At 48.8% G+C, this 23,027-nt stretch overlaps 1 protein-coding gene across 3 annotated transcripts in view; it reads right to left on the reverse strand.

The window, feature by feature from the left end:
* Positions 1-23,027, reverse strand: part of SYT12 (synaptotagmin 12) — a 95,067-nt gene that overhangs the window by 12,245 nt on the left and 59,795 nt on the right. For all 3 annotated transcript variants that reach the window (XM_083164132.1, XM_083164131.1, XM_083164133.1), the window contains 2 exons: positions 2,607-2,822; positions 56-176 (listed from right to left, as the gene is read on the reverse strand). In XM_083164132.1, the coding sequence (XP_083020258.1) occupies positions 56-176; positions 2,607-2,822 (337 nt within the window). The remainder of the gene's footprint in view (positions 1-55; positions 177-2,606; positions 2,823-23,027) is intronic.

The following is a 23,027-nucleotide window of genomic DNA, read 5'->3' on the forward strand; positions in this document are numbered from 1 at the left end:
ATCTTCTGTTCTGCAAGGATGTACAAAAGCTTATTCGTTGTAATGAAGTCATTACCTGCTGTGGCCTTGTTTTCTGTCCACACTAAGTTCTTCCCCTTCACTACAACCACAGTGAGACGCTCGGCAGTAGGGAGGTAACTGAGAGACAGCAGAATTTCTCCTACAGTGTCTGTGGTCTGGAAGACAATATTGTGGTTGTCCATCATCACAGGTTTTCATATACTCTTGTATTTACTGTACCAATATATATATATACGGATACAAAACAGCTACATCCCAGGGCGCAGCTTTCATTAGCACAATGTATTACAGTAAATTGCATCAGGAAATACAAACAGAACCAATCCAATGGTAAATCGGAGAAAACAACTGTTATGTACAGATGGAGCAGCTACTGGCGATAGAATAGCCCTCTGCCGCTGTTCGCCATCGGACAGAAGGGGGCATGCGCACACGAGATGCTTGCGCAACCCGTTCTGTCGGAGCCCTCTGCTGGCTCCCCGTCGCTGCCCGCAGCCTCCAATAACCCTGCCCGTCTCCCTGAAGCGGTGACGGGCAGGAAAAATCCACTCCCCGCCCCGTCAGATGGAGCACCTTAACGCAAGCCTGTGCCAGCTCAGGGATCTGGCGATTCCTAGGGCTGACTGGGAGGTGCGACATCTGTATAAAGAAAACTCCTCGTCTAGGATCTCTCCATTCTGACTTCTGTCCAATATATTCGTCCCCCTGCCTGCTCAGGGCGGATAGATGATGTCACATGACGTCAGCGCCCGCCCCCGATTCGCAGAAGACCGGGCAGCATAAAAGCATGACCTTGCTTACTTTTATCTGTGAAGAGGAAAAATCAATTGATGGTGAGTAACCATCGAATGACTTTCCTCTGCGCAATCACATCCGCTCGCATTATAGTATGGAAATTCGGGCGGTAATGTGGGCGTGCATTTGGCAGGGCGGCGATTACCTGCTCGCTAGTCAGAAAATATATGCAGCTTAGTGATCAGGGGGGAGATTCTCTAAGAATCTCCGCCCCCCCTTCGCCGCCCATCGCATTTATAATTATCGCATATGTTCTAACATATGCGATAATTATAGCAAAGGACAGCTCTTGCGTTAAGAGCTGTCCTTTGCGGTGAGAGTCGCCGGGTCCCAGCAGGTGCCGGCAGCTCCCCCTCCCTCACACATCCGGCGCTGCTGCTGCTGCTGCTGCGCCGTGCTCTCCTCCTCCCTGCACCCGGAAGAGGATCAGTGCAGGGAGGAGGTCACAGGTCCGGGCAGCACTGCGCTGTGCTGCCTGGACACAGGTGAGGGGGCGATGCGGGGCGGCAGGGGTCCGTGCGGGGCGGCGGGGGGTCGTTGCAGGGCGGCGGTGGGATGCGGTAGAAGCCCATTGGCTTCTATGGGGCATCGCCAGATTTTTCTGGCGATGCCCCCCGCCGCGTTAACCCGGCAAGGGATGCTTACAGCATCCCAAAATGCGGTAAAAACCCCGGTAACGGGGTTTTTACCGCATTTCTTGCTTAGAGAATCTCCCCCCCTGTCTAAATCGGGGCCTCGGTACCTTGAGCGAAGTTTCCCCGTGAGTATGTTCCTGCCATGTTTATCATACTTTAACATCCAGAAATAGGTGCAGAAGCACATGACATGAAGCTACCGATGCGATTTCAGTAAATTAGTTAATAGTTAACACATGTCGTCATCACTGTGTCAGCTGAATGAATTTGAATGTGTGAATGTGTTCCTAAAACACCACCACTATCCACGCCACCCCGAAGCGTGGCGTGCGGCAGCGTAACGCGTCCTCCGACCTTTTCATACCCTCACTATGCACGTCGGAGTGGAGTTGATTTTATTTAGTGTGGCGAGCGCAGCGAGTCCCGCGAGGGGACGCGGATTACTTTACATGTATTCCGTGTCCCCTCACGGGGCTCGCCACGCTTCGACTCGTGGCTCGTTGCGCTTGCCACACTATATCAGATCAACTCCACGCCGACGTGGATAGTAGGGGTATGAAAAGGTCGGAGTACGCGTTCCGCCGCTGCTCGCCACGCTTCGGGGTGGCGTTGATACTGGAGTTGACGCTAAACAATGGCATAGGTGCAGGTGCTTACAATTGTAAGCACCCATCTATGCACACATCACATGTCATACCATCACATATAATTGTAAGCACCCATCACATCTTGTAGCATGGGTGCGTGTACAATGAAATATCGAATTGCATCGCATTTGGTGCACTGAGATCGGATTCGATATTTCATTGCCGTGATTCAAAACGTTTGGGAACCACTTGGTTAAGCTCTTTCTCAGTGGTTCTCATTACTGTGCAATAATACTACATATTTAACCCATTAAGTGTGAACATCTCTGTGAAAGATGTTCAAAATATCCACTAAAAATGCCAGCATCGCTCACATTTGTTATATAAAATCAAATAAAAATGTTATGTAAAAAAAAAAAATCATATTTCCTATATAATGTAAACATTACAGGTCATTACGATGAATAAAAAGGTTTGCTTGGCAATTTTCACACCTATTTTGACAAAATCACTTGGCACTCAAAGGGTTAAAATAAAATAAAAAAAAAATACAGTAAAATGAAACAACCTTATTAACATCCTGTAAGTATATCCATGTGTTGAAAGGCCGAATTGCCAGGTCCAGGTCTGATAATTTTAGTTCTGCTACTCCAGTGCTGATATTCCTTTCATCCCCATCTATTCCAAAAATAGAGAACCTCAGGCTATTTTCTTCCAGTGCCAGCGGATCGAGAGGAATAGAAAACTTTTCATCAAACAGGACTGAATACGCATTTCTCTGTATCTGTCGAAACAAAAATGGTAAGCACATGTCAGAAAAAGTTCTGTACTTACTGGTGCTCTGCAGGACTGGCTACGGACAAGAGAGCAGGGCAAAGTCTGAATATTTATTTATGTAACTTTAAACACTGTCGGCCCTGTTAAAAACAGTTTGAACCTGAGGTATTTAATTACATTTACGAACGTCTCCCAATCAAAGAAGACAAAACAGGTGGTGGAAGAAGACAAAACTAGTATTCAATGCTGCAGCAAGCGCAGGGGCAGCATACGCTGTCTTGGTTATGCCTACACTCGCCGTGCTTCCCAGTCAGCTCATTTCGCCACCAGCCTGTCCGGTCACCGTATTCAACACCACAGCGGCTCGCTGCAAAAATAGCAAAATACGGTGACACGGCGGTGTGACGGCGGTAGGCAGGATGGTGGACTCCCGGCGCTGCACAGGCAGGAGGGGGACAGGGTTGCCGCTGCAGAGAGAGACAGAGGGCTGCAGCTCACATTTATCCACGGGCTGGAGCCGTGGCCGGGTGACCCAGGCAGTAGTGTGCACTGAGCTGGTCCCGCTTCGTGCATATGTAATGAGTGGGACCCAGTGCAGTGCATATTTAATGAGCGGTTCCCCGCCCCCTGCATAAGTAAAAAAAAAATCTAAATATATTAATGTGGTGCTTGTATAGAAAAAAAATTAGCAAGATCCTTCAAATAATAAATAAACTGACTTGTAGACACCAAAAATATGAATAAAAAACATTTGTTTTATATGTACAAATTTCAGTTCACCTAAAAAAGATGTCGAAAGCAGAACGGAGAACTTCACCAAAAAAAAAAACAGTGAACACAGTTCTCCATTTTGGCATTGAATACACTTTCGGCGAACTATGCAATAAACCCCATAGAAATACAACAGCGAATAGCGGCGACTATGAAACGGTGAATTGGCTGGCATTGAATACGGCGAATATCATTTTCAGAGAAAAAAAATTGCTGTTTCACCAAAAAACAGCCCTGTTCACCATAAAAAATGGTGAATAAAGAGCATTGAATACTGCCCTAAATGCTGACTACACAGGTTTTTTGCTATGTGGGACAGGTTCAGCAGGAGCATACCTGGCAGCAGCGACGGACTGGGGCGCTGAATCGGCCCTGGCATTTGTGTATGCACGTGTACATGCACCACGCTGCCTGTTCCCAGCTTGCAGTAGAGAGGGGACTAGCGTGTGATGTCTCTCCTTGACCTCAGAGGCGCACATAGAGAGCCGCTGGACCTGCCACAAGTCTAGTGGCTCTGGACTGGGAGCCTCCACCTTGCACAAATAAATCGGCCCACCTGGCAATTCCCCCCCCCCCCCTGGCATTTGCCAGAAGAGCCAGATGGCCAATCCGGCCCTGCCTGGCAGGGATGCAGAACAGCAGGGTATGGCTGCATTGAATCCAGTGTGGTCAAGTCTAAAGCAAGCCTGATTGCAGACACCTGTCATATATATTAGCCTGGAACTGTCAATCTGTGAGTGTGTGTATAACGCTGGGCGGAGTCACACACACACACTCACAGAGTGAACCTGGACCAGGGCACTAGAGAATGGGGAATAAAAGCAGGGGTACACAGTATTAGAGCAGGGTGCCAAACAAAGCTGCAGAGACAGCTTTCCCCACTCTGCAACCCTGCTGATATATAGGGCAGTATTCAATGAGAATTTTGACGATGTGCAGCGAATCCTGTTTAGGATTCGCTGCGCATTCGCCACTGCCCGCCGCGTTCCGGAGCCTCGCCGGCTCCAGTATTCAACGAGTCAGGGGCTCACTGCCCCTGACCGGCGAATTTTAACTCCTGCGGCGATGCCGCAGGGAGCCTGAGGACGGCGGCAGGCAGGGAGATGGAAGTCTCCCTGCCTGCCCCAGAACGTTTGTGGGGGGGAGGTTGGCTCCCCGGGAGCCAGGCAGCACAGGTTGCCCCCCGGGATAGCCAACAGGGGACCGGGTATTCACTACACCCGATCGTGCATATGTAATGATCGGGTGCAGTGAATATATGAATATCTAATGAGCGTCTAGGCTCCCGGCCCCCTGCTGGCTGCTGTGTAAAAAAATATATATATATATATTTTTTTTTAATTAAATATATATTCATGTGCTTACAGCACATGAATAAAAATAGCATGCCCCTCCTCAGAATAAAATTCCTGATTTTTTGACACCAAATGTAAAAAACAAAACACTTTATTTTAAAAGTTCACATTCCACTTCACCATAAAAAGATGAATCATGGCGATAAAAACCTTGAAATGTATTCGCCATCTGGTCATTGAATAGGGTGATTCACCGTTTTAGTAAAAAAATCGCCGTACAGCATGAAAATAGCACAAAATCGCCATAAAACATGGTGAATCAGCCTCATTGAATACTGCCCATAGTGTTCCTGCCACTGCCTTCGCCTGTCACGCTGAATGGAAATCTTTCCCCGCTCTGCTACATTAGTGTACCTGAGTCTATTACAGCAGCGTCTGCACTCTGCAGAGCCCTCCTCCCACTCTGAGTCTCTGCATGATGCTCTGTTTGTGGCACCGCCCACTCAGCCTACAGCAGCTCCGAGTCCTGTCCTGGCTCCGTCTCCCCTGTAACCTGCTGCTTTAAGTACAGCTGTAGCGTCCAATCACCAGGAGACTCAGCCAGGAACCCTGCATTTTAAAAGGGTGAAAACACTCACATATGTTTATTTATTCATGCATACAAATAAATACAAATCAGCAAAATGCTTTCCATTGATAGGAGAGGGACACGGGGGCATGGATTATGCAAATTAGGTTGTGACATATGCAAATGAGGGCCACACCCCCGTTTTCCTCCACTGCGTCTCTGAATAGACGCACAGCATCTATTCTGTCAGATTGGGGGGGGGCTCCCAATTTCCCCCCCCCCCCCCCCGCGGCGGGAGGGACGTGGGAACGTCCCCAAAAAACGGGACGTACCTGCGGTATGCAGGACAGTTGGGAGGTATGCTTGTGTAAGTCCCTGCCTCCAGCCTCCTCCTAACTACATGCCAGCGTTCCTGTCCTCACCCTCCCTCTAACTCCCCATCAGCATCCCTGCCCTCACCCCCCTAACTCCCTGTCAGCATTCCTGCCCTCACCCCCCTAACTCCCCATCAGCATCCCTGCCCTCACCCCCTAACTCCCTGTCAGCATTCCTGCCCTCCCCATAACTCCGTTAGCATCCGTGTACCCACCCTCCCTCTAACTCCCTGTCAGCATCCCTGCCCTCACCCCCCTAACTCCCCAGCAGCATCCCTGCCCTCACCCCCTAACTCCCCAGCAGCATCCCTGCCCTCCCTCTCTCCATCAGCATCCCTTCCCTCACCCCCCCTAACTGCCCATCCGCATCTCTACCCTTCCCCTCTCCCTAACTCCCCGTCAGTATCCCTAACTTTCCACTCCTCCTAACTTCCCATCAGCATCCCTTCCCTCACCCCCCCTAACTGCCCATCAGCATCCCTACCCTCCCCCTCTCCCTAACTCCCCATCATCATCCCTGCCCTCACCCCCCTTAACTCCCTGTTAGCATCCCTGACCTCCCCCTCTCGCTAACTCCCCATCAGCATGACTACCCACACCCCCCTAACTCCCCCCCATGTAAGCTTATTGTTCTAGCTTGGAACTAAGGAAACCACAAAAACTAATTGTTTTGCAATCTGTTCCACTGCTAATCAACTCTGTTATCGATCTCTTCTTCTGGAAGATCATGTTCTCCCTATTCAGAGGTAAGCTACAGGCTCTGTGGAGCAGGTGGAAGACAGCTGAAATATGTATTTAAATTAATTGAGAATAAGCCCATGAGTGCTTTAGAATTGTTCCCTTATTTTACATTTGTCACATACTTTAAATTAAAATTGGATATTATCCGGTTAGCTGTGTGGTGTGAATCTAAAGAAGCTTATAAATGACAGCTGTTTCTGGGCTGCTGCAGAATACGTTTACACTATGTGAAAAATGGTACTCTAGGCCCCATTCACACCTGTTTGCTAGGCTGCGTATGTTCTCAGCCTAGCGAACAGATAAACGGCGCATGCCACCGCACCGAAGGCCCCCACTAGCATGCAAGGGGATGTGTACAGTAACACATCACCTCACGTGCAGCCAGGGCTAGATTAAGGGGGGGGGGGCTCAGTACCCCTGGGCCCCCCTCTATCTAGGGCCCCTCTGTGGTCGGCATGTCTTTTTTTTTAGCTAAAGGTTTTGTGCATGGGAGTGGGGTAGTGCTCCAGCTTTACCTATCTGCCAATGTGAAAGTGATTAATGGTGATGAGCATCGGGAGCCAAGGCCCACTGACTGCACAAGTGTGCAGTGCATTACTGGGAGTTGACTAAGTCCCATGAGACTGTACAAGAGGTCAGAGGCTGAGAGGCTTGTGCTGAGCTCTGATTGTTGGAGCACATCACATGCTTCCCAGGCCCATGTAGGACAGCAGCAGCGGCCTCGTCATGGGAAGGTTTTTAATCAGTGGCAGCGCTGAGCCTGTGAGGTCTCATACAGGGCAGCAGTGAATAAAGGATGTGCGCATGTAAAGAGCGTCTATTCAGAAGACAGACGGTACAAGGGGCATGCCAGGAGCTCATAAGGCACTGGCCAGGCCTTCACATTTTAGTGAGACCAGGAGCGCGTAGCTATCTAGCATAGGCGAATCAAGAATTATGGTAATGGATGGTCCCAGATCTAGACACAACAGAAGGGGGACCTTTGCGCGGCGTAGCCGCGTGGCAAAAAGGGGCGTGGCCTCGTGGGAAGGAGGCGTGGCATCACAAAAAGGGGTGTGGACTTTAGACCATACACCAGGCATGTCCAAAGTCAGGCCCGGGGGCCAATTGCGGCCCCTGCTGTCATTTCAAGCGGCCCACAGTCTCTAACTGGAAGCAGGCAGAGCATCAGATGTGGGAAGCACAGCACAGGACACTAAACGTGGGGCCCCGGCGAGCGTGCCTTTACCTTGCTGTCTGCTGCAGTGAGGAGGTGCCAGCCGCCACAGTCAGATGTGTTTGGCATCCTACACCTGCTGCTGCAATCGTATATCACCCTACTCCACAATCACAGTGACCAGTGGCGTAACTATAGCACCGCAGCCCCCGCGGTCGTGGGGGGCGCTGTGCATGTGGGGGCGCCGGGGGGCTGCGGTGCTATAGTAATGCCCCCGCCCCCCATCCTCCGCAGGCTTACCTGTCTGCGCGTCCAGGCTCCCCTCCTGGCTTCAATCAACTCTATGGAGACGGACCACGATAAAATGGACACCCCATAATGCAGACTGTTCTCTGAAACTGTCTGCGGTATGGGGGCGGCCATTTTATCGTGGTCCGTCTGCATAGAATTATTAATTGAAGCAAGGAGGGGAGCCGGGATGCGCAGACAGGTAAGCCTGCGTGGACGGGGGGGGGGGCCACCGGCGGCCGGGGTGGGGAAGCCGGCGGGGAGGGAGGGGGGGGGGGAGGAGGCGCCCCCCATTAATGGCGGGGGGGGCGCCCCAAACCAAGCTACGCCACTGACAGTGACAGCAGTGTTTGGGGAGGGGGGCAGCAAAGGGGAAGCTTGCTCCCGTAACATGCAGAGCGGAGGAGGGCAGGAGCAGTAGCCCAAGCATCTCCTGTCCTCTCCTTCCTCTTGCTGACACAAGGGTCTGGGAAACATACAGAGAAGGGAGGGGGCAGAGTGGGGGACATACAGTGAAGGAGGGTCGGGCTGGGGGACACACAGTGAATGGAGGCAGTGATGGCCATTCAGAGAAGGGGGAGCAGGGGCAGGCTGGGGGACATACAGTGAATGGGGCAGAGTGGGGTACATAGTGAATGGGGGTCATACAGTGAATGGGGTTCATACAGTGAAGGAGGGCCAGGCTTGGGGACATACAATGAATGGAGGCACTGATGGACATTAAGCGAAAGGGGGCAGGCTGGGGGACACAGTGAATGGGTGTAGAGTGGTGAACATGTGAATGGGGGACATACAGTGAAGGAGGGGCAGGCTGGAGGACATACAGTGAATGAGGGCAGGCTGGGGGAAATACAGTGAAGGGGCAGGCTGGGTGACAGAGTGAATGGGGGCAGAGTGGGGGACCATTCTGATGTGATTAATGATTCAAAGAATGTCAGGCTGAATGGTTGGCCCCCACACATTTAGACTTTACCAAATCTGGCCCTCGTCGCAAAAAGTTTGGACACCCCTGCCATACACAGTAATGCCCATTACACGTTTTATCAAACTCCGTAATACCCATTACACATAAAGCCACACGCCGTAATGCCAATTACACATAAGGCCACACACCATAATGCCCATTACACATTGTGCCACACATCATGATGCCCATTACATACTATACAACAAACCGTAATGCCCATTACATATTTGCCACATAAGTGCCGCTTACCTACGTGCTCATTGCTAGGGGGTTCTTGCTTGATGGCACCATAGTACCCATTACACATGATGCCGCACAACTTAGTACCCATTACACATGATGCCGCACACCATAGTACCCACTACACATGATGCCGTGCACCATAGTACCCATTACACATGATGCTGCACACATAATGTCCCTTACACATGATGCTGCACACATAATGCCGCTTACACATGATGCTGCACACCGTAATGCCCCTTACACATTAAGCCACACATTATGCGTAATGCCCCCACATACCGCCACTTGTAGCGTCCCTTAAGCAATGCCCCCAAAAGTGCCACTTACTGTAAATTTTTATATGAGCCTTCGCTGCTGCTGCAGGGAGAGATGGAGAGCGGTGCAGCTGCTTCTATGGGGAGAGGAGCAGAGCGCAGCGCAGAGTACGCTCCCACTCCCCTACTGGTGTCCCCTCTAGCCAAGTGGACATTTGAAATATTGTGCGCGCTGTTGTTGTGCGTGACGTCGGGGGAGACAGCCAGGCGCCGGCACCACATGATTAAAGGGGGGGGGGGGGGGGCGGGCTGAGGTGAAAGCGGGGAGAGGAATTGGAGCGGAAGCTGCAGGGGTGACAGTCATTGACAGCTGGGCAGAGAGCAGGGGGCTGCCCGGCTGTATTCAGAGCACTGCAGGTCACGGCTGTTTGAAATAATACCCCTTTCACAACAGAAAATGCAGGGATTTACCCGGGAATATGGTCCCAGGATCATGCAGGGACATTCCCATGCTGACCCCTTATACACCAGCCTAGTCCCTACATTTTCTGGTGTGAGGGGGAGAGACAACCACTCCCCTCTCCCTACCTCCCTTTAACCAACCAGCTATATCTTCGGAACCAAGTGACCCATTTACATTAGACCAGTATCATATTGAAGAAATTTTGAGTTGGCTTTGAATGATTTTGGTCCCGTGAAACTGGGCTGTTTGGTTCCAGAGAAATCTGCCCTCAAAGAACATAAACAGTCATGAAATTACATTTAAGAAATTAAAAAAATGGTTTAACCTCAATTAACCCATATGGATAAAGCCTGGTATCAGATTGAAGGCCCAGTGATTTGGGTTCGACTGAGATCAACCTCGAGCTTCAGTGATGTCGAAGGGGGAACTGTCAGCCGTTGAACTGGGTGGGGGTCGGAATTAACGGGTCCCATGTTTTCCTATAGGGGAAACGTTCCAGGTTTGCCAGGCCGTATCTCCGGTTCCCAGGGGGCTAGAGACATGGGGCTGGGCTCGTTGGAAAGCCCCATCCCTCAGCTACAAAATGTGCTAATGGGTGGTCCTGTGCACCCCCGGACCACCCCCTAGATTCGCCTATGCTATCTAGCTATCCTTTTATCCTTTTCTAGCTATCCTTTTTTACTGTACTAGATAAATGTTAGCTGACTGGTTGCTCTGGGTGACTTCTCCTCTTGACCTTTGTCAAAGGTTTGATAAATTTCACCCTACTGGGGACATGCTTTTAGTAGCTTCTCTCCACTAGTAGTGACTAGCAATGGTAGACAATTCTGGTTGTTATAGAGAGATATTAAGGAGTATATTACTAATTATTAACGGAATCTGCTGTGCTATATAAGACGCTGTAACGGAATCTGCTGCGCTATATAAGACGCTGTAACGGAATCTGCTGCGCTATATAAGACCCTGTAACGGACTCTGCTGCGCTATATAAGACACTGTAACGGAATCTGCTGTGCTATATAAGACACTGTAACAGACGCTGCTGCGCTATATAAGACACTAACGGAATCTGCTGCTCTATATAAGACACTGTAACGGAATCTGCTGCGCTATATAAGACACTGTAACAGAATCTGCTGCGCTATATAAGACGCTGTAACGGAATCTGCTGCGCTATATAAGACACTGTAATGGAATTTGCTGTGCTATATAAGACACTGTGACGGAATCTGCCGCGCTATATAACACACTGTAACGGAATCTGCTGCGCTATGTAAGACACTGTAACGGAATCTGCTGCGCTATATAAGACACTGTAACGGAATCTGCTGCGCTATATAAGACACTGTAACGGAATCTGCTGCGCTATATAAGAACCTGTAACGGAATCTGCTGCACTATATAAGACACTGTAACGGAATCTGCCACGCTATATAAGACGCTGTAAGGAAATCTGCTGCGCTATATAAGACACTGTGACGGAATCTGCTGCGCTATATAATACACTGTAACGGAATCTGCTGCGCTATATAAGACGCTGTAACGGAATCTGCTGCGCTATAGTAGACACTGTGACGGAATCTGCTGCGCTATATAATACACTGTAACGGAATCTGCTGCGCTCTATAAGACACTGTAATGGAATCTGCTGCGCTATATAAGACCAAAGTAGAAGAGAAAAAAGTACTCTCTTTTTTGGGGGGCACTCCTTTAAATTGTCAAAAAAATGTTAACAAAAATTCATCATAACATTTAGCTTTTAATAGTTCTTTAAAATAGAGATTTACAGACGTACAGACATACAACACCAAACATATATTTCATAGGTATAGTACAGGTAATTTATGGAATAATTTTTGTACTTTTCCTTATGGATTTGGTAGACTCCTGAATTTACCAGATTGGGGGAACGAAGGTTAGAGCAATACAATCAGCTGTGCTTTGTGTCAGCTTTTAATTATATTCCTGTTCCTATCTGGATGGCACATATTCAAATAATCTATGCATATATATCTGTAAAACATCTCTGTGTCACCTGTGCTCGGGTTACATCCCCTCCCAATTCCCCTCCCGTCCCCCTTTCCCTTCAAAGAGCGCTATATAAGACACTGTGACGGTATCTGCTGCGCTATATAAGACGCTGTAACGGAATCTGCCACGCTATATAAGACACTGTAACAGAATCTGCTGCGCTATATAAGACACTGTAACGGAATCTGCTGCGCTATATAACACACTGTGACGGAATCTGCTGCGCTATATAAGACGCTGTAACGGAATCTGCTGCACTATATAAGAAACTGTAGAGGAATCTGCTGTGCTATATATGACACTGTAACTGAATCTGCTGCACTATATAAGACACTGTAACGGAATCTGCCGCGCTATATATGACACTGTAACAGAATCTACGGCGCTATATAAGACACTGTAACTGAATCTGCTGCGCTATATAAGACACTGTAACGGAATCTGCTGCGCTATATAAGACACTGTAACGGAATCTGCTGCGCTATATAAGACACTGTAACTGAATCTGCTGCGCTATATATGACACTAAAACAGAATCTGCTGCGCTATATAAGACGCTGTAAAGGAATCTGCTGCGCTATATAAGACGCTGTAACGGAATCTGCTGCGCTATATAAGACACTGTAACGGAATCTGCTGCGCTATATATGACACTGTAACAGAATCTGCTGCGCTATATAAGACGCTGTAAAGGAATCTGCTGCGCTATATAAGACGCTGTAAAGGAATCTGCTGCGCTATATAAGACGCTGTAACGGAATCTGCTGCGCTATATAAGACACTGTAACGGAATCTGCTGCGCTATATAAGACACTGTAACAGAATCTGCTGCGCTATATAAGACACTGTAACTGAATCTGCTGCGCTATATATGACACTGTAACAGAATCTGCTGCGCTATATAAGACGCTGTAAAGGAATCTGCTGCGCTATATAAGACGCTGTAACGGAATCTGCTGCGCTATATAAGACACTGTAACAGAATCTGCTGTGCTATATAAGACACTGTGACGGAATCTGCTGCGCTATATGTAAATAAATAAGAGAAAAATCGGTTGCCTGCAATCAAAAAGTGACTGCACAGACATAAAGAATAACAATTCCTTGCAAAAACCAAACCATCTAACAGCTTTTTCCATCTGCATCAGTCTACGGCTTGCACTAATCTGCTAAAGAACCTGGCTGGAAGTGGTCATCGATGACATCAGAGACCCCCCAAAAAACCGCCTGGGCACGCCTGCATTTTCACAAACACTCAGAAAATGCAAATTTTCCACCCCAAATCGATGGCTTCCTGAAAATCAAGGTGTATCGCCACTTGCTGCAGTGCAGGCTTGTTGGTACAAGACCGGAGACCTCCTGTCACCTATTCCAGGTTTTTGCAGTGCTCCTCAGATAGAACAATTCATTCTGAGGCAGCAGTGGGTGTGCAACGAAGAGCAGCGGGCACACTTGGATCCCTCTGTGAACCACACAGGTGCTGCTGTGCATGCAGGTACCCCTTCAGAGTTTTGAGTCTGGAGGCTGGCGATTGTATTGCCTCTGGGAGTTATGCCCCTGCCTTGAGTTTTACTTATAGGACCAGTAATCATATGAGTTGCCTCCTATCACTGAAATCCTTTCACAAAATGCTGACATACATTGAGGAGTTTCCTTATATGAAAAATACAGTGGAGCAGGGACATTCTGGAGCAGAGAAGAAGCCATGGCTGAGGGGGACATCGTTATTGCTGAACACGCGCAGGCCAGACAGGTTCAAGGAAGCAGAATCCCACTCTTGCGGGAACTGCCGCCCCAGCACACTACTGACAAGTGTGGCCGCTGCCTGCTAGCTCCTCCCGCCACCACCGCGACCCACTCACACTCGCACAGGCACCTAATAATTGGAACTGCGCCCGATGCCTGCCACCCCCTCCTGCCGTGCCCGCAAACCTCCAACTACCCTCACACCTGCCTCTCTGCTGACGCCAGCCCGGGACCTACGAGGAAAACAGACTTTGCACTATACCACCAACGGATCACATGTAACATTTGTTTCATATTCAACCAATGCCTACAATGTGTTTATATGCTACCTAGCCTGCACCACATCAAATAAATATCCAATACCACAATCCACCCCAAACCCCAAACTAATAACACACACACACTCTATTTCCACCACTATACCACCAACGCATGCACTTGACACCTACCTAAACTTTCCTACACCACTCCAACAAAATCCTTAACCCAACATACCCCTACCCCACAACACCACACCCCCTACCCACCCCACACACAATTAAACCACACACACTATCTTTGCACCACTATAGCAACAACCCCTGCACTCTACACCTAACCAAACTAGCCTACACCACCCCACCCCAAACCCACCACTCACACACCCACACCACCCCAAGCACCTCCCACCCACCCATATCACCCAAACCTTCACTCACACAATAACTACGTTCACAGGCTATGGGGGCGCAGCCCCTTACGACGGCGTGAAGAGTGCACGTAGGGCGCAATGAATCACCTAATATATATATATATATATATATATATATATATATATATATATATATACAGTATATATATATATATGCACACAATGTCATCCTGCTATGTTTTTAATGGCTCGAGCTGAGATTACCACGGCAGGAATCAGTGATCAGTGCTTTATTACAAGCTTAGTCTAATCGATAGAGTAAATGGACAGGAAAGCTGAGGTAGAATTGTTGCATCAAATGGTTGCATCTCAGGGGACAATTAATTAAACTGACCCCGTGTTCTGCAAGTATCCCACGCAGTGTAATTAGTGAGACAAATATACTACCGATGTAATACACCAGGAGCATGCAAAGTTAGTGCTGGAGGAGGCCTTTCAGTGAATACAGTAAAGATGTTATATCATTATGGAGATGATGGGAACAACCTCTCAGCTCTCCCGATTCTCGCGTGACCGTCCCTTTTTTTGGGACCCCCATTGTCCCTCGATGGGGGGGGGGGCAGTGGGGAGTCCCCCCTGCCCGGCGCTCTGCAGCGGTGAATAGATGCTGTGTACATTGGTACAGGGTCTATTCCCGGAGACAGAGGGGCTGGGGGCATGGGCAGCAGCTCACAGAGCCGATGGCTATGCACCCACAGATTTGTTTTGTTTGTTTTTAGGAGAGTGACAGTTATCTCTCCTCCTAGGATGTTCTCCGACATATGGTGACGACATGGGATGTTCTCCGATGGTGGGGGCTTACGCATGTATGCAGATACCTGAACCCTGGGAGTGAATGGCTTTGACCAGTTTCACACTCGCTGCCTTCGGTCGGTCGGCTAGCACATGCGCTCTGCCGCTGGTTTCCCATCAGCCTTTGCATTACTATAAGGACACAGTAAAAGTCTCATCCACTACTACAGCTGGGTCTACCTCAGAGTTACTCCCAGTATTATGGGACACCTTTAGACATGTGATACAACACTAGAGAGAAATACGCCTCACCCCATGAGTGCTGGGAACCTACCAGGGCAGGTTTGTCCTGCCCCAGCAATACTCACCACTCAAGGGCAGCAGCCACTCCCGACTCCCCCCTTATGTCACTCCCCACTGTTCCTGACCTCCGCCCTAATGCGATCTTACGCCGGAGCTCCCCGCCGCCATTTGCACTGCATCAGTGACCAGGTGGCAGGCCACGCTCGGGGAGGTTCGGGTGGGCTCGGGGGGACTCAGGCCCCCGAACTCCAGAGCATTCCCAATTTCACCAGAGCCGCCACAAACCTCCCCAAGAGGGGCCTGCCACCTGGTCACTGATGCAGTGCGAATGGCAGTGGGAGCAGCGGCAGGGGAGGATGCGAGCGGGCACGGTGAACTACATGTTCGCTTTCTTGCTCGCACCTAGCAGGGTGGGAGGCGTGGGTCGGCGGCAGGGTGCAGAGCCCATGGGTGTTCCCATGCAAATCGCTTGGTGACGCAGGTGTGGGCGGCGGGCAGCTGATGTCAGAGGATGTCAGCTGCCCGCCTGCTTCCCGCACAAGGCGAACACCATATCGAGCACTGGAAATGCAAGTATATGATGGTGGGGGTATGAACAGGTACAAAATCGCATGTGATATCGCATCACATGCAACATCGCATCTGCCGCCGTGAAACTAAACAAGTACCGAAAATAATCCATGTGTGGGGGATCATGCCGGGGGGGGGGGGGGGGGGGGAGTCCGGCACTGCGGGCAGTGGCAAAGTTTGGTCCACACGCAATGCTGCAGCATTGCATGTGGACCAAAATATGGTACAATGCCAGAGTCTTTTTGGCACATTTGCCGGTGCAAGAGAGGGGTTCAGCAGTGACACTGCATAGAGGCTCCCTCTTTTCTTCATCATCCCTGCAGAACCTGTTATTTTCCATGTGCCTGCAGCATCCCTCACTGTTCTTCGACAAAGTGTGCAGGATGCTCGGCGATGTGAAAAACCGAGCAGCAAGATAGTTAAAAACCAGCAACATATGACAGATAATCCCCTGTCTCTGCAGGAAATCCCACTTGAATTAATCTGCTTCCTTTTTAAATGTTTCCTGCTCCACTGAGTTTGCTGCATCAGATGCTGATCTCTTGTAAAAGTAAGAAAAATGCAAAAGCAATAGGCTGTGTTACGAGCATATCTCCTGCTGAGGCCTATGGACAAACACTGGACAAAGATGTCCATCTAGCAACCAATCACGGCAGCTAATCAGACTATCATTTCTGTATCTGGTCAATGTAAATGTAGGTATGCTTCATCGCTACGGTTCTGGTACCAATTTCTACCCTCCTAAATCATGATAGATTTATCGCATGCAAAAGAGGGCATGCCAATTTGGGAAGACCACAGATGGTGAAGCCACAGCGTAGGACAGGACTGAGCCAGGCTACAGTAAAACATTGCCTCCATATAAACATTATGACATAGTGTCCTAAGTATGTAACACAGTGCCACCTTTATAAACATTATGCCACAGTATCCCAAGTAACACAGTGCCCCCAATAACAACATTATGCCACAGTGTCCCAAATAGGTTCATCTTAGCATCTAGGAACACCAGACAGATATCTAGGGCCCCACAATGCTAGGACAAGGGCAGACTTGGCAAAATACCTTCTGCCTTCTACGCTGGCGCCTCTGGAGCATCTTGAGAGGCAGGTAGAGAATGCTGCTTGATCAATCTGACCCAATCAGAGCATCCAGGCGGCATTCCCACCCTGCCGTCTAGCCGGCAGCAGGGACACAGAATGGTTGTCTGATTGGCAGATGGTTGTCTGATTGGCGGATGGTTGTCTGATTGGTTGATGGTTGTCTGATTGGTGAATGGTTGACTGATTGGTGGATGGTTGTCTGATTGGTGGATGGTTGTCTGATTGGTGAATGGTTGTCTGATTGGTGGATGGTTGTCTGATTGGTGGATGGTTGTCTGATTGGTGAATGGTTGTCTGATTGGTGGATGGTTGTCTGATTGGTGGATGGTTGTCTGATTGGTGGATGGTTGTCTGATTGGCGGATGGTTGTCTGATTGGCGTATGGTTGGAGCTATCCTCCAATCAGAGTGCTGAGAGAGGTTCAGTGTATGGAACCATGCAGAGAGAGGGCGTGGAACCACAGCAGGGGTAAGTTATGATTTTATTTATGTATTTATAACCTTGAACGTGTCCCCGATGCATTGCTTTGCCCAGGGCCTTTAATACTATTAAGACAGCTATGCCCCAATATAAACTATTCCAAATGAAACCTTACTAAGGGCCTGTTGTACTATTAATTACAAAAATACGGTTCAGTTTATGTAAACGGTGGAAATGTTTCATTCTTAAAGAGCATCACTGTAATTAGCTTCTTCCGAGAAAGACTTATTATCAGGATTCCATTTATTTTTAGATTGTACACACAAATAAATAACTGAGCTGCTCATTCCAATACACGTAGGATGTAAGCTACAAATAGGAGAGCGTTGTAAATGCACAAAACAAATCCATCCACCTACATTACTCTACTACAAGCCTGCGTGTAAAGGCAATTAGGAGGACCAACTTCATTATACATGAGACAAGCAGATAGCACCCTACCTCTAGTATCCACTGATGACATCTGCAATTAGTAACAAAAAACATATAAGCAACACAAAACCAATTAAATAGAATCTTCAAAATGAAAAAAAAAAAAATAATCAATGTCACTTTTGACATTATGTAAATTATATATGAGCTATAAATTGCTGGGGGGGGATTTAAAAAAAATGTTTTTGTTTATTACCGCATCGCAGATCACTATGGGGCCAATTCAGTTTCAGTTTTACACTCGTCGGGGGAATTCGCTAAATGATGGGCAGGCAGGGGGGCGGTCCCATTTTATAAGCATGCCCACAAAAACGGTGGAAACGCTGGGCTGCGAACACAGGCATGCCCATGCCTGCTTTGAGAGGGAGGCTGCCGTCACATGATGTCAGGGCCCACCCCCATTTCAGCCATCACTGTGCGGGATAAAAGTAAGTACAGATGGAGCAGCTCCCGCCCACCGCCAGCCGATGGAAGGGGGCACGCGTGCACAAGATGCTTGCCACCCACCGACGGTCCCCTGCACCTCCCTGCAGCCCCCACCGGCTTGCTCTACTCCCTGCCCATCTCACTGAAGCGGAGATGGGCAGGGAAGCCGCTCCTGACCGCCGTACCATGCCGTGCTGACGGAACGCGATCTGTATACACTTTTATCTGCGAAGGGAGAAAAAAAACATTAGATAGCGAGCGACCATCAAATGATTTTTCCTCCGTGCGGCCACATGCGAGCGGATGTGTACAGGGCCGGCGCCACCACTAGGCAGCTCTAGGCATTTGCCTAGGGCGCCGGCACCTGGAGGGCGTCAGTTCGCCCCTCACCCCCAGCGAACTGTGTAAAAAAGTTGCTGCCCCTGCAGTGCTGGGGCGGTCAGGGGTGTCCGTGCCATAGGGGTACCTGCGGCGCCGTCATGTGTATAAAGCTGGCTGCGGCCGGCGGGGTCCCTGTAGTGAATAGCAAATAACTAGCGCTATGCGTGCGGCGGCGCCGGAAGCGCTAGCTATTTGCTATTCAGTACAGGGACCCCGCCGGCCGCAGCCAGCTTTATACACATGACGGCGCCGCAGGTACCCCTACGGCACGGATACCCCTGACCACCCCAGCACTGCAGGGGCGCCGGGGCAGCAATTTTTTATACAGGTACCACCCCCCCGCCCCCTCCCTCCCCCCGGCACCGGGGCGCTCCGGTGCCTTGCACCGGCCCTGGATGTGTAAGCGCAAACATCTGGTTTCACAGTAGTGCGGGGATCCAGGCGGGGGGGAGGGGGGGGGAGTTCAGCGGGGCGGAGTTAACCTGCTCACTGGGCAGCAAATATACGCTGGTCTGAATCGGGCCCTGTATTATTAAAGATATATATTCATAGGAACAATCTTAGCATATTTGTATGTTAGTTATATTGACAGTTATTTGATTCTGTTTGTAATGTTCCTTGTGAATCCTGCCCTGGGGAAATATGTCCTTATTAAATGTATCCTACATAGGCTTTCCCCACTGAACTTTATTCTGCTTGCATTAACCTTAATCTGTCTTCTAGTATGGTTGTTGGAGCGCTCTTTGCATTAAGGTGTTAATACAATGTCAGTGCTTGACTAGAGTGTGAAGTAACATTTCATAGTCTCTCATACCGCTATGCTTATTATGGAGAATGCACTGTATTCTTTGGGGGAGAATCGTGCAGTATATAAAAAGATGCTGGGCAAGATCTTCTGCTGTCATATTTTAATGAGTATCTACCATATTAAACTTGTAGCATAGACGCCCACGCAGCACACTGGGATGCTGGAAGCCTGGCAAGCAGTATCCCCCAAGGACAGTCTGCCTGATTCTCCTCTGCTCCACTGTACACACAGCATCTCTTCACTGTCCTTCTACTGCAGTGTCTCACCAACCAGAGGGAGCTGGGAGTTTATGCAATGTACAAACACAATGCACAGACATTTGTTAGAAATATGACATGAAAGAAATTCAAATCTATTATTGATGCCATGTGCGTTTTTTCACCCATTAATACATGTGCACCCTTAAAACATAAGTGCGTTTCTCCTGTTAACACAGTACTGGCAACAATTAAAAGTAGTCGACGTGTCAACTCTCATACTTGTATGCAAAAATAACCATTATGTAATGACATGACACACATCTATATGATCATGTACTCAAAGGTCACTGATGATTGGTGCTCTTGTTTTGGAAAACTTTATTTTGGCCTGTCCTGCACATTTCTCCATTAGCATCCCTTACCTCCAAACATGACCCTCTCCAGGAAGGACACATTGCTCTGTTCCTGGACTTCTTCCCCCATAATGTATGATTGCCATCACCTGTTTCACACAGGTTAATTGATAAGAAAGGTGCTTCAACACAGGTAATGGCAGTCATTAATTAAGAGAAAAGTGCAGGAGCAGAGCAATGTGTCCCTCCTGGAGAGGGTCATGTTGGGAGGTATGCATCCATCAATGCTGTTTAGGCCCATTGGGCCATATTTCATAAGATGTATATTATACTTCACATGTGATGTTGCTATGGCCAAACAGTCACATCACATGTGAAGTAGAATACTCATCTTATGAAATTTACTCCATTGCACACGTGTCCATTCCTGAAACAATAATACTATAATATTACTTCATCTCTCTCCAAACGCAACACAATATGGGTGTGGTGACCCATTGGGTGTGGGGACCCACATTGCACATACATTTTTTTTATACCTTTTAACTTTCACAGGATAAATAATAATTTAAAAGTAAAAAACAAGGCAAAATCAAACAGGCAGGACAAAACATAGCATCAGCAGAAACATGTGTCACACAACAGGTGTTTGCCCAAGTGATACACCACACCAGCACTGAATGGGCATCAGCCAAGAATCCTGGCAGCCATGGTCAACATGAGGAAACAAAGAAATAGCATTTAAAGAGAAGGTACGTGCAATTTTGGTATTATTTGTACGGGAATAGATAGAGACAAGACAATAGACAAGAAGCTGGGCCACACAATGAAGGACAAAAGTAGGGACAAAATAATGGAGAAGATCAATAAGGACGATGGCACCACATCCTTTTCTGCGGGCTGTTTTGGCCTTGGTTTGGCCCTTAGCTGTGGCCACACCTGTTCGGCCTGTTTGGGCTGGGTGGTTTGGGGGGGCAGCTGCTGAGGAAGGGGGTGATGGTGGTCCTCTTCGGCCAGCACGGAATGGTGCAGGTGGGTTTGCGGCAGAAAGGGAAGACACTAGGGCCCTGTTGGTGCTGATAAGCTCTGCCACTAGATCATTGTGGTGGCTTAGAAGGTCATTGTGGTGGATGGCTTGGTCTGCTAAGATCTTGTGAGTAGCAGCCAACTCCTTCAGCACCTCCTGTCCTGCCACCCCTGCTGCAGAATGGCCCCCAGCAGTTGCTTGCCAATATTCCCACAGGGCTGCACCCTTTAGCCTCAGGGAGCTTGAGGCCCTCATGGGAGTTATGGAGAGGAGGCTGGGGCATGCAGGCCCCTATATTTCTAACCATGAGAAGCGCCGGGTGTAAACTGCAGCACGGCGCAGGATCCTCGCACGTATGGGAGTATGTCGGACCATCGCCCAATTGGTGCGGCAATGGTCCGACCTGCGGAGATGCCAGCTGGAGCTCCTTGTTCGCCTGAGGCGCAGAATAAGGCGCTGTGAGTATTTTTGCATCCTACACCGGATCAGTGTTTTTTGCAAATATTTGCATGCATTTGTTATTCTTTGCCCATGTCAGCACAACTGTTTTTATTGGTGTTAATATCCTTAAACAAATGGTATTGACTGCATATGTTATGATCAAAATAGTGTATGTGTGCACAGAGTGAGTGTATGTGAGTCGATCCACTAGGGCGTGGTAGGAGAATAAAATAGTGTGCTGAGCGCAGTGCCCGAAGCATAGCGAGCGATGCGAGGGGCTGCGGTTGACTTCCAACTGTGTCCATGTCGACTGTGTCGGGTAAAAAACAGTGAAAAACCCATGTCGACTTTGCGACCTGTCGACCGAAAGTCATGTTGACTTTTTTACCTGTCTACATTCTATATATCGTATTTTGACCTTGTCGGGATTTTAAATGTCGGTATTTTGACCGTCGGTCAATAGCTGTCGGGATTTTGACCGTCTGAATTTTGACCATCGGTATCTCATACCGAATCCTACCAATCCCCTCTCCAATCCCAATCTCTGCCTTCACCACCCACCTACCCTCCCCCCAGCCAATCCCCTCTCCCAACACCCACCTACCCTCCCCCCAGCCATTCCCCTACCCAAAACCCACCTACTCTCCCCCCAGCCAATCCCCTCTCCCAACACCCACCTACCCTCCCCCCAGCCAATCCCCTCTCCCAAAACCCACCTACTCTCCCCCAGCCATTCCCCTACCCAAAACCCATCTACTCTCCCCCCAGCCAATCCCCTCTTCCAACACCCACCTACCCTCCCCCAGCCAATGCCCTCTCCCAACACTTACCTACCCTCCCCCCACGCCCAACATGCAGGATTGCCCTCACAAGATGTTGAGAATGGTAAGTACATAATATGCCTCATGTACTTGAAGTCATTTATTTGCTATGTACTGTACATGCCGCATGTATGGTACTATGGTGCCCATTTAGCAAACTATATTTGTGGCTAAATCCCCGAAAACACCAGTTTTAGGGGTTTAGCCAAAAATATTAAGTAACCCCATAATGTATCAAAGGGGGTCCGCAGCAGGAATCTCCGATCCCTGCTGTGATCCCCTTAAAGACAGAGACTGACTCATCACACACAAAAACAAAGGTGTTAGATTTTAGGAAGGCTGATTTTGTAGAGATGGGAAACTCTGTAAGGGATTCTTTGGCAGAGTGGAGTAACTTGGAAGGAGTGCAGGATAAGTGGGAAAAATGAAAAAGTGCAATTCTAAAAGCAACAGATCTTTGTGTCAAAAGAGTTAGGAAAAACACAAGAAAAAGGAAGCCATTGTGGGTTGCAAAAGAAGTAGCAAGTATTGTGAAAGCAAAAAA

Source organism: Crinia signifera, chromosome 11, assembly GCF_055691185.1.
Source record: "Crinia signifera chromosome 11, ASM5569118v1, whole genome shotgun sequence".
NCBI lineage: Eukaryota > Metazoa > Chordata > Amphibia > Anura > Myobatrachidae > Crinia > Crinia signifera.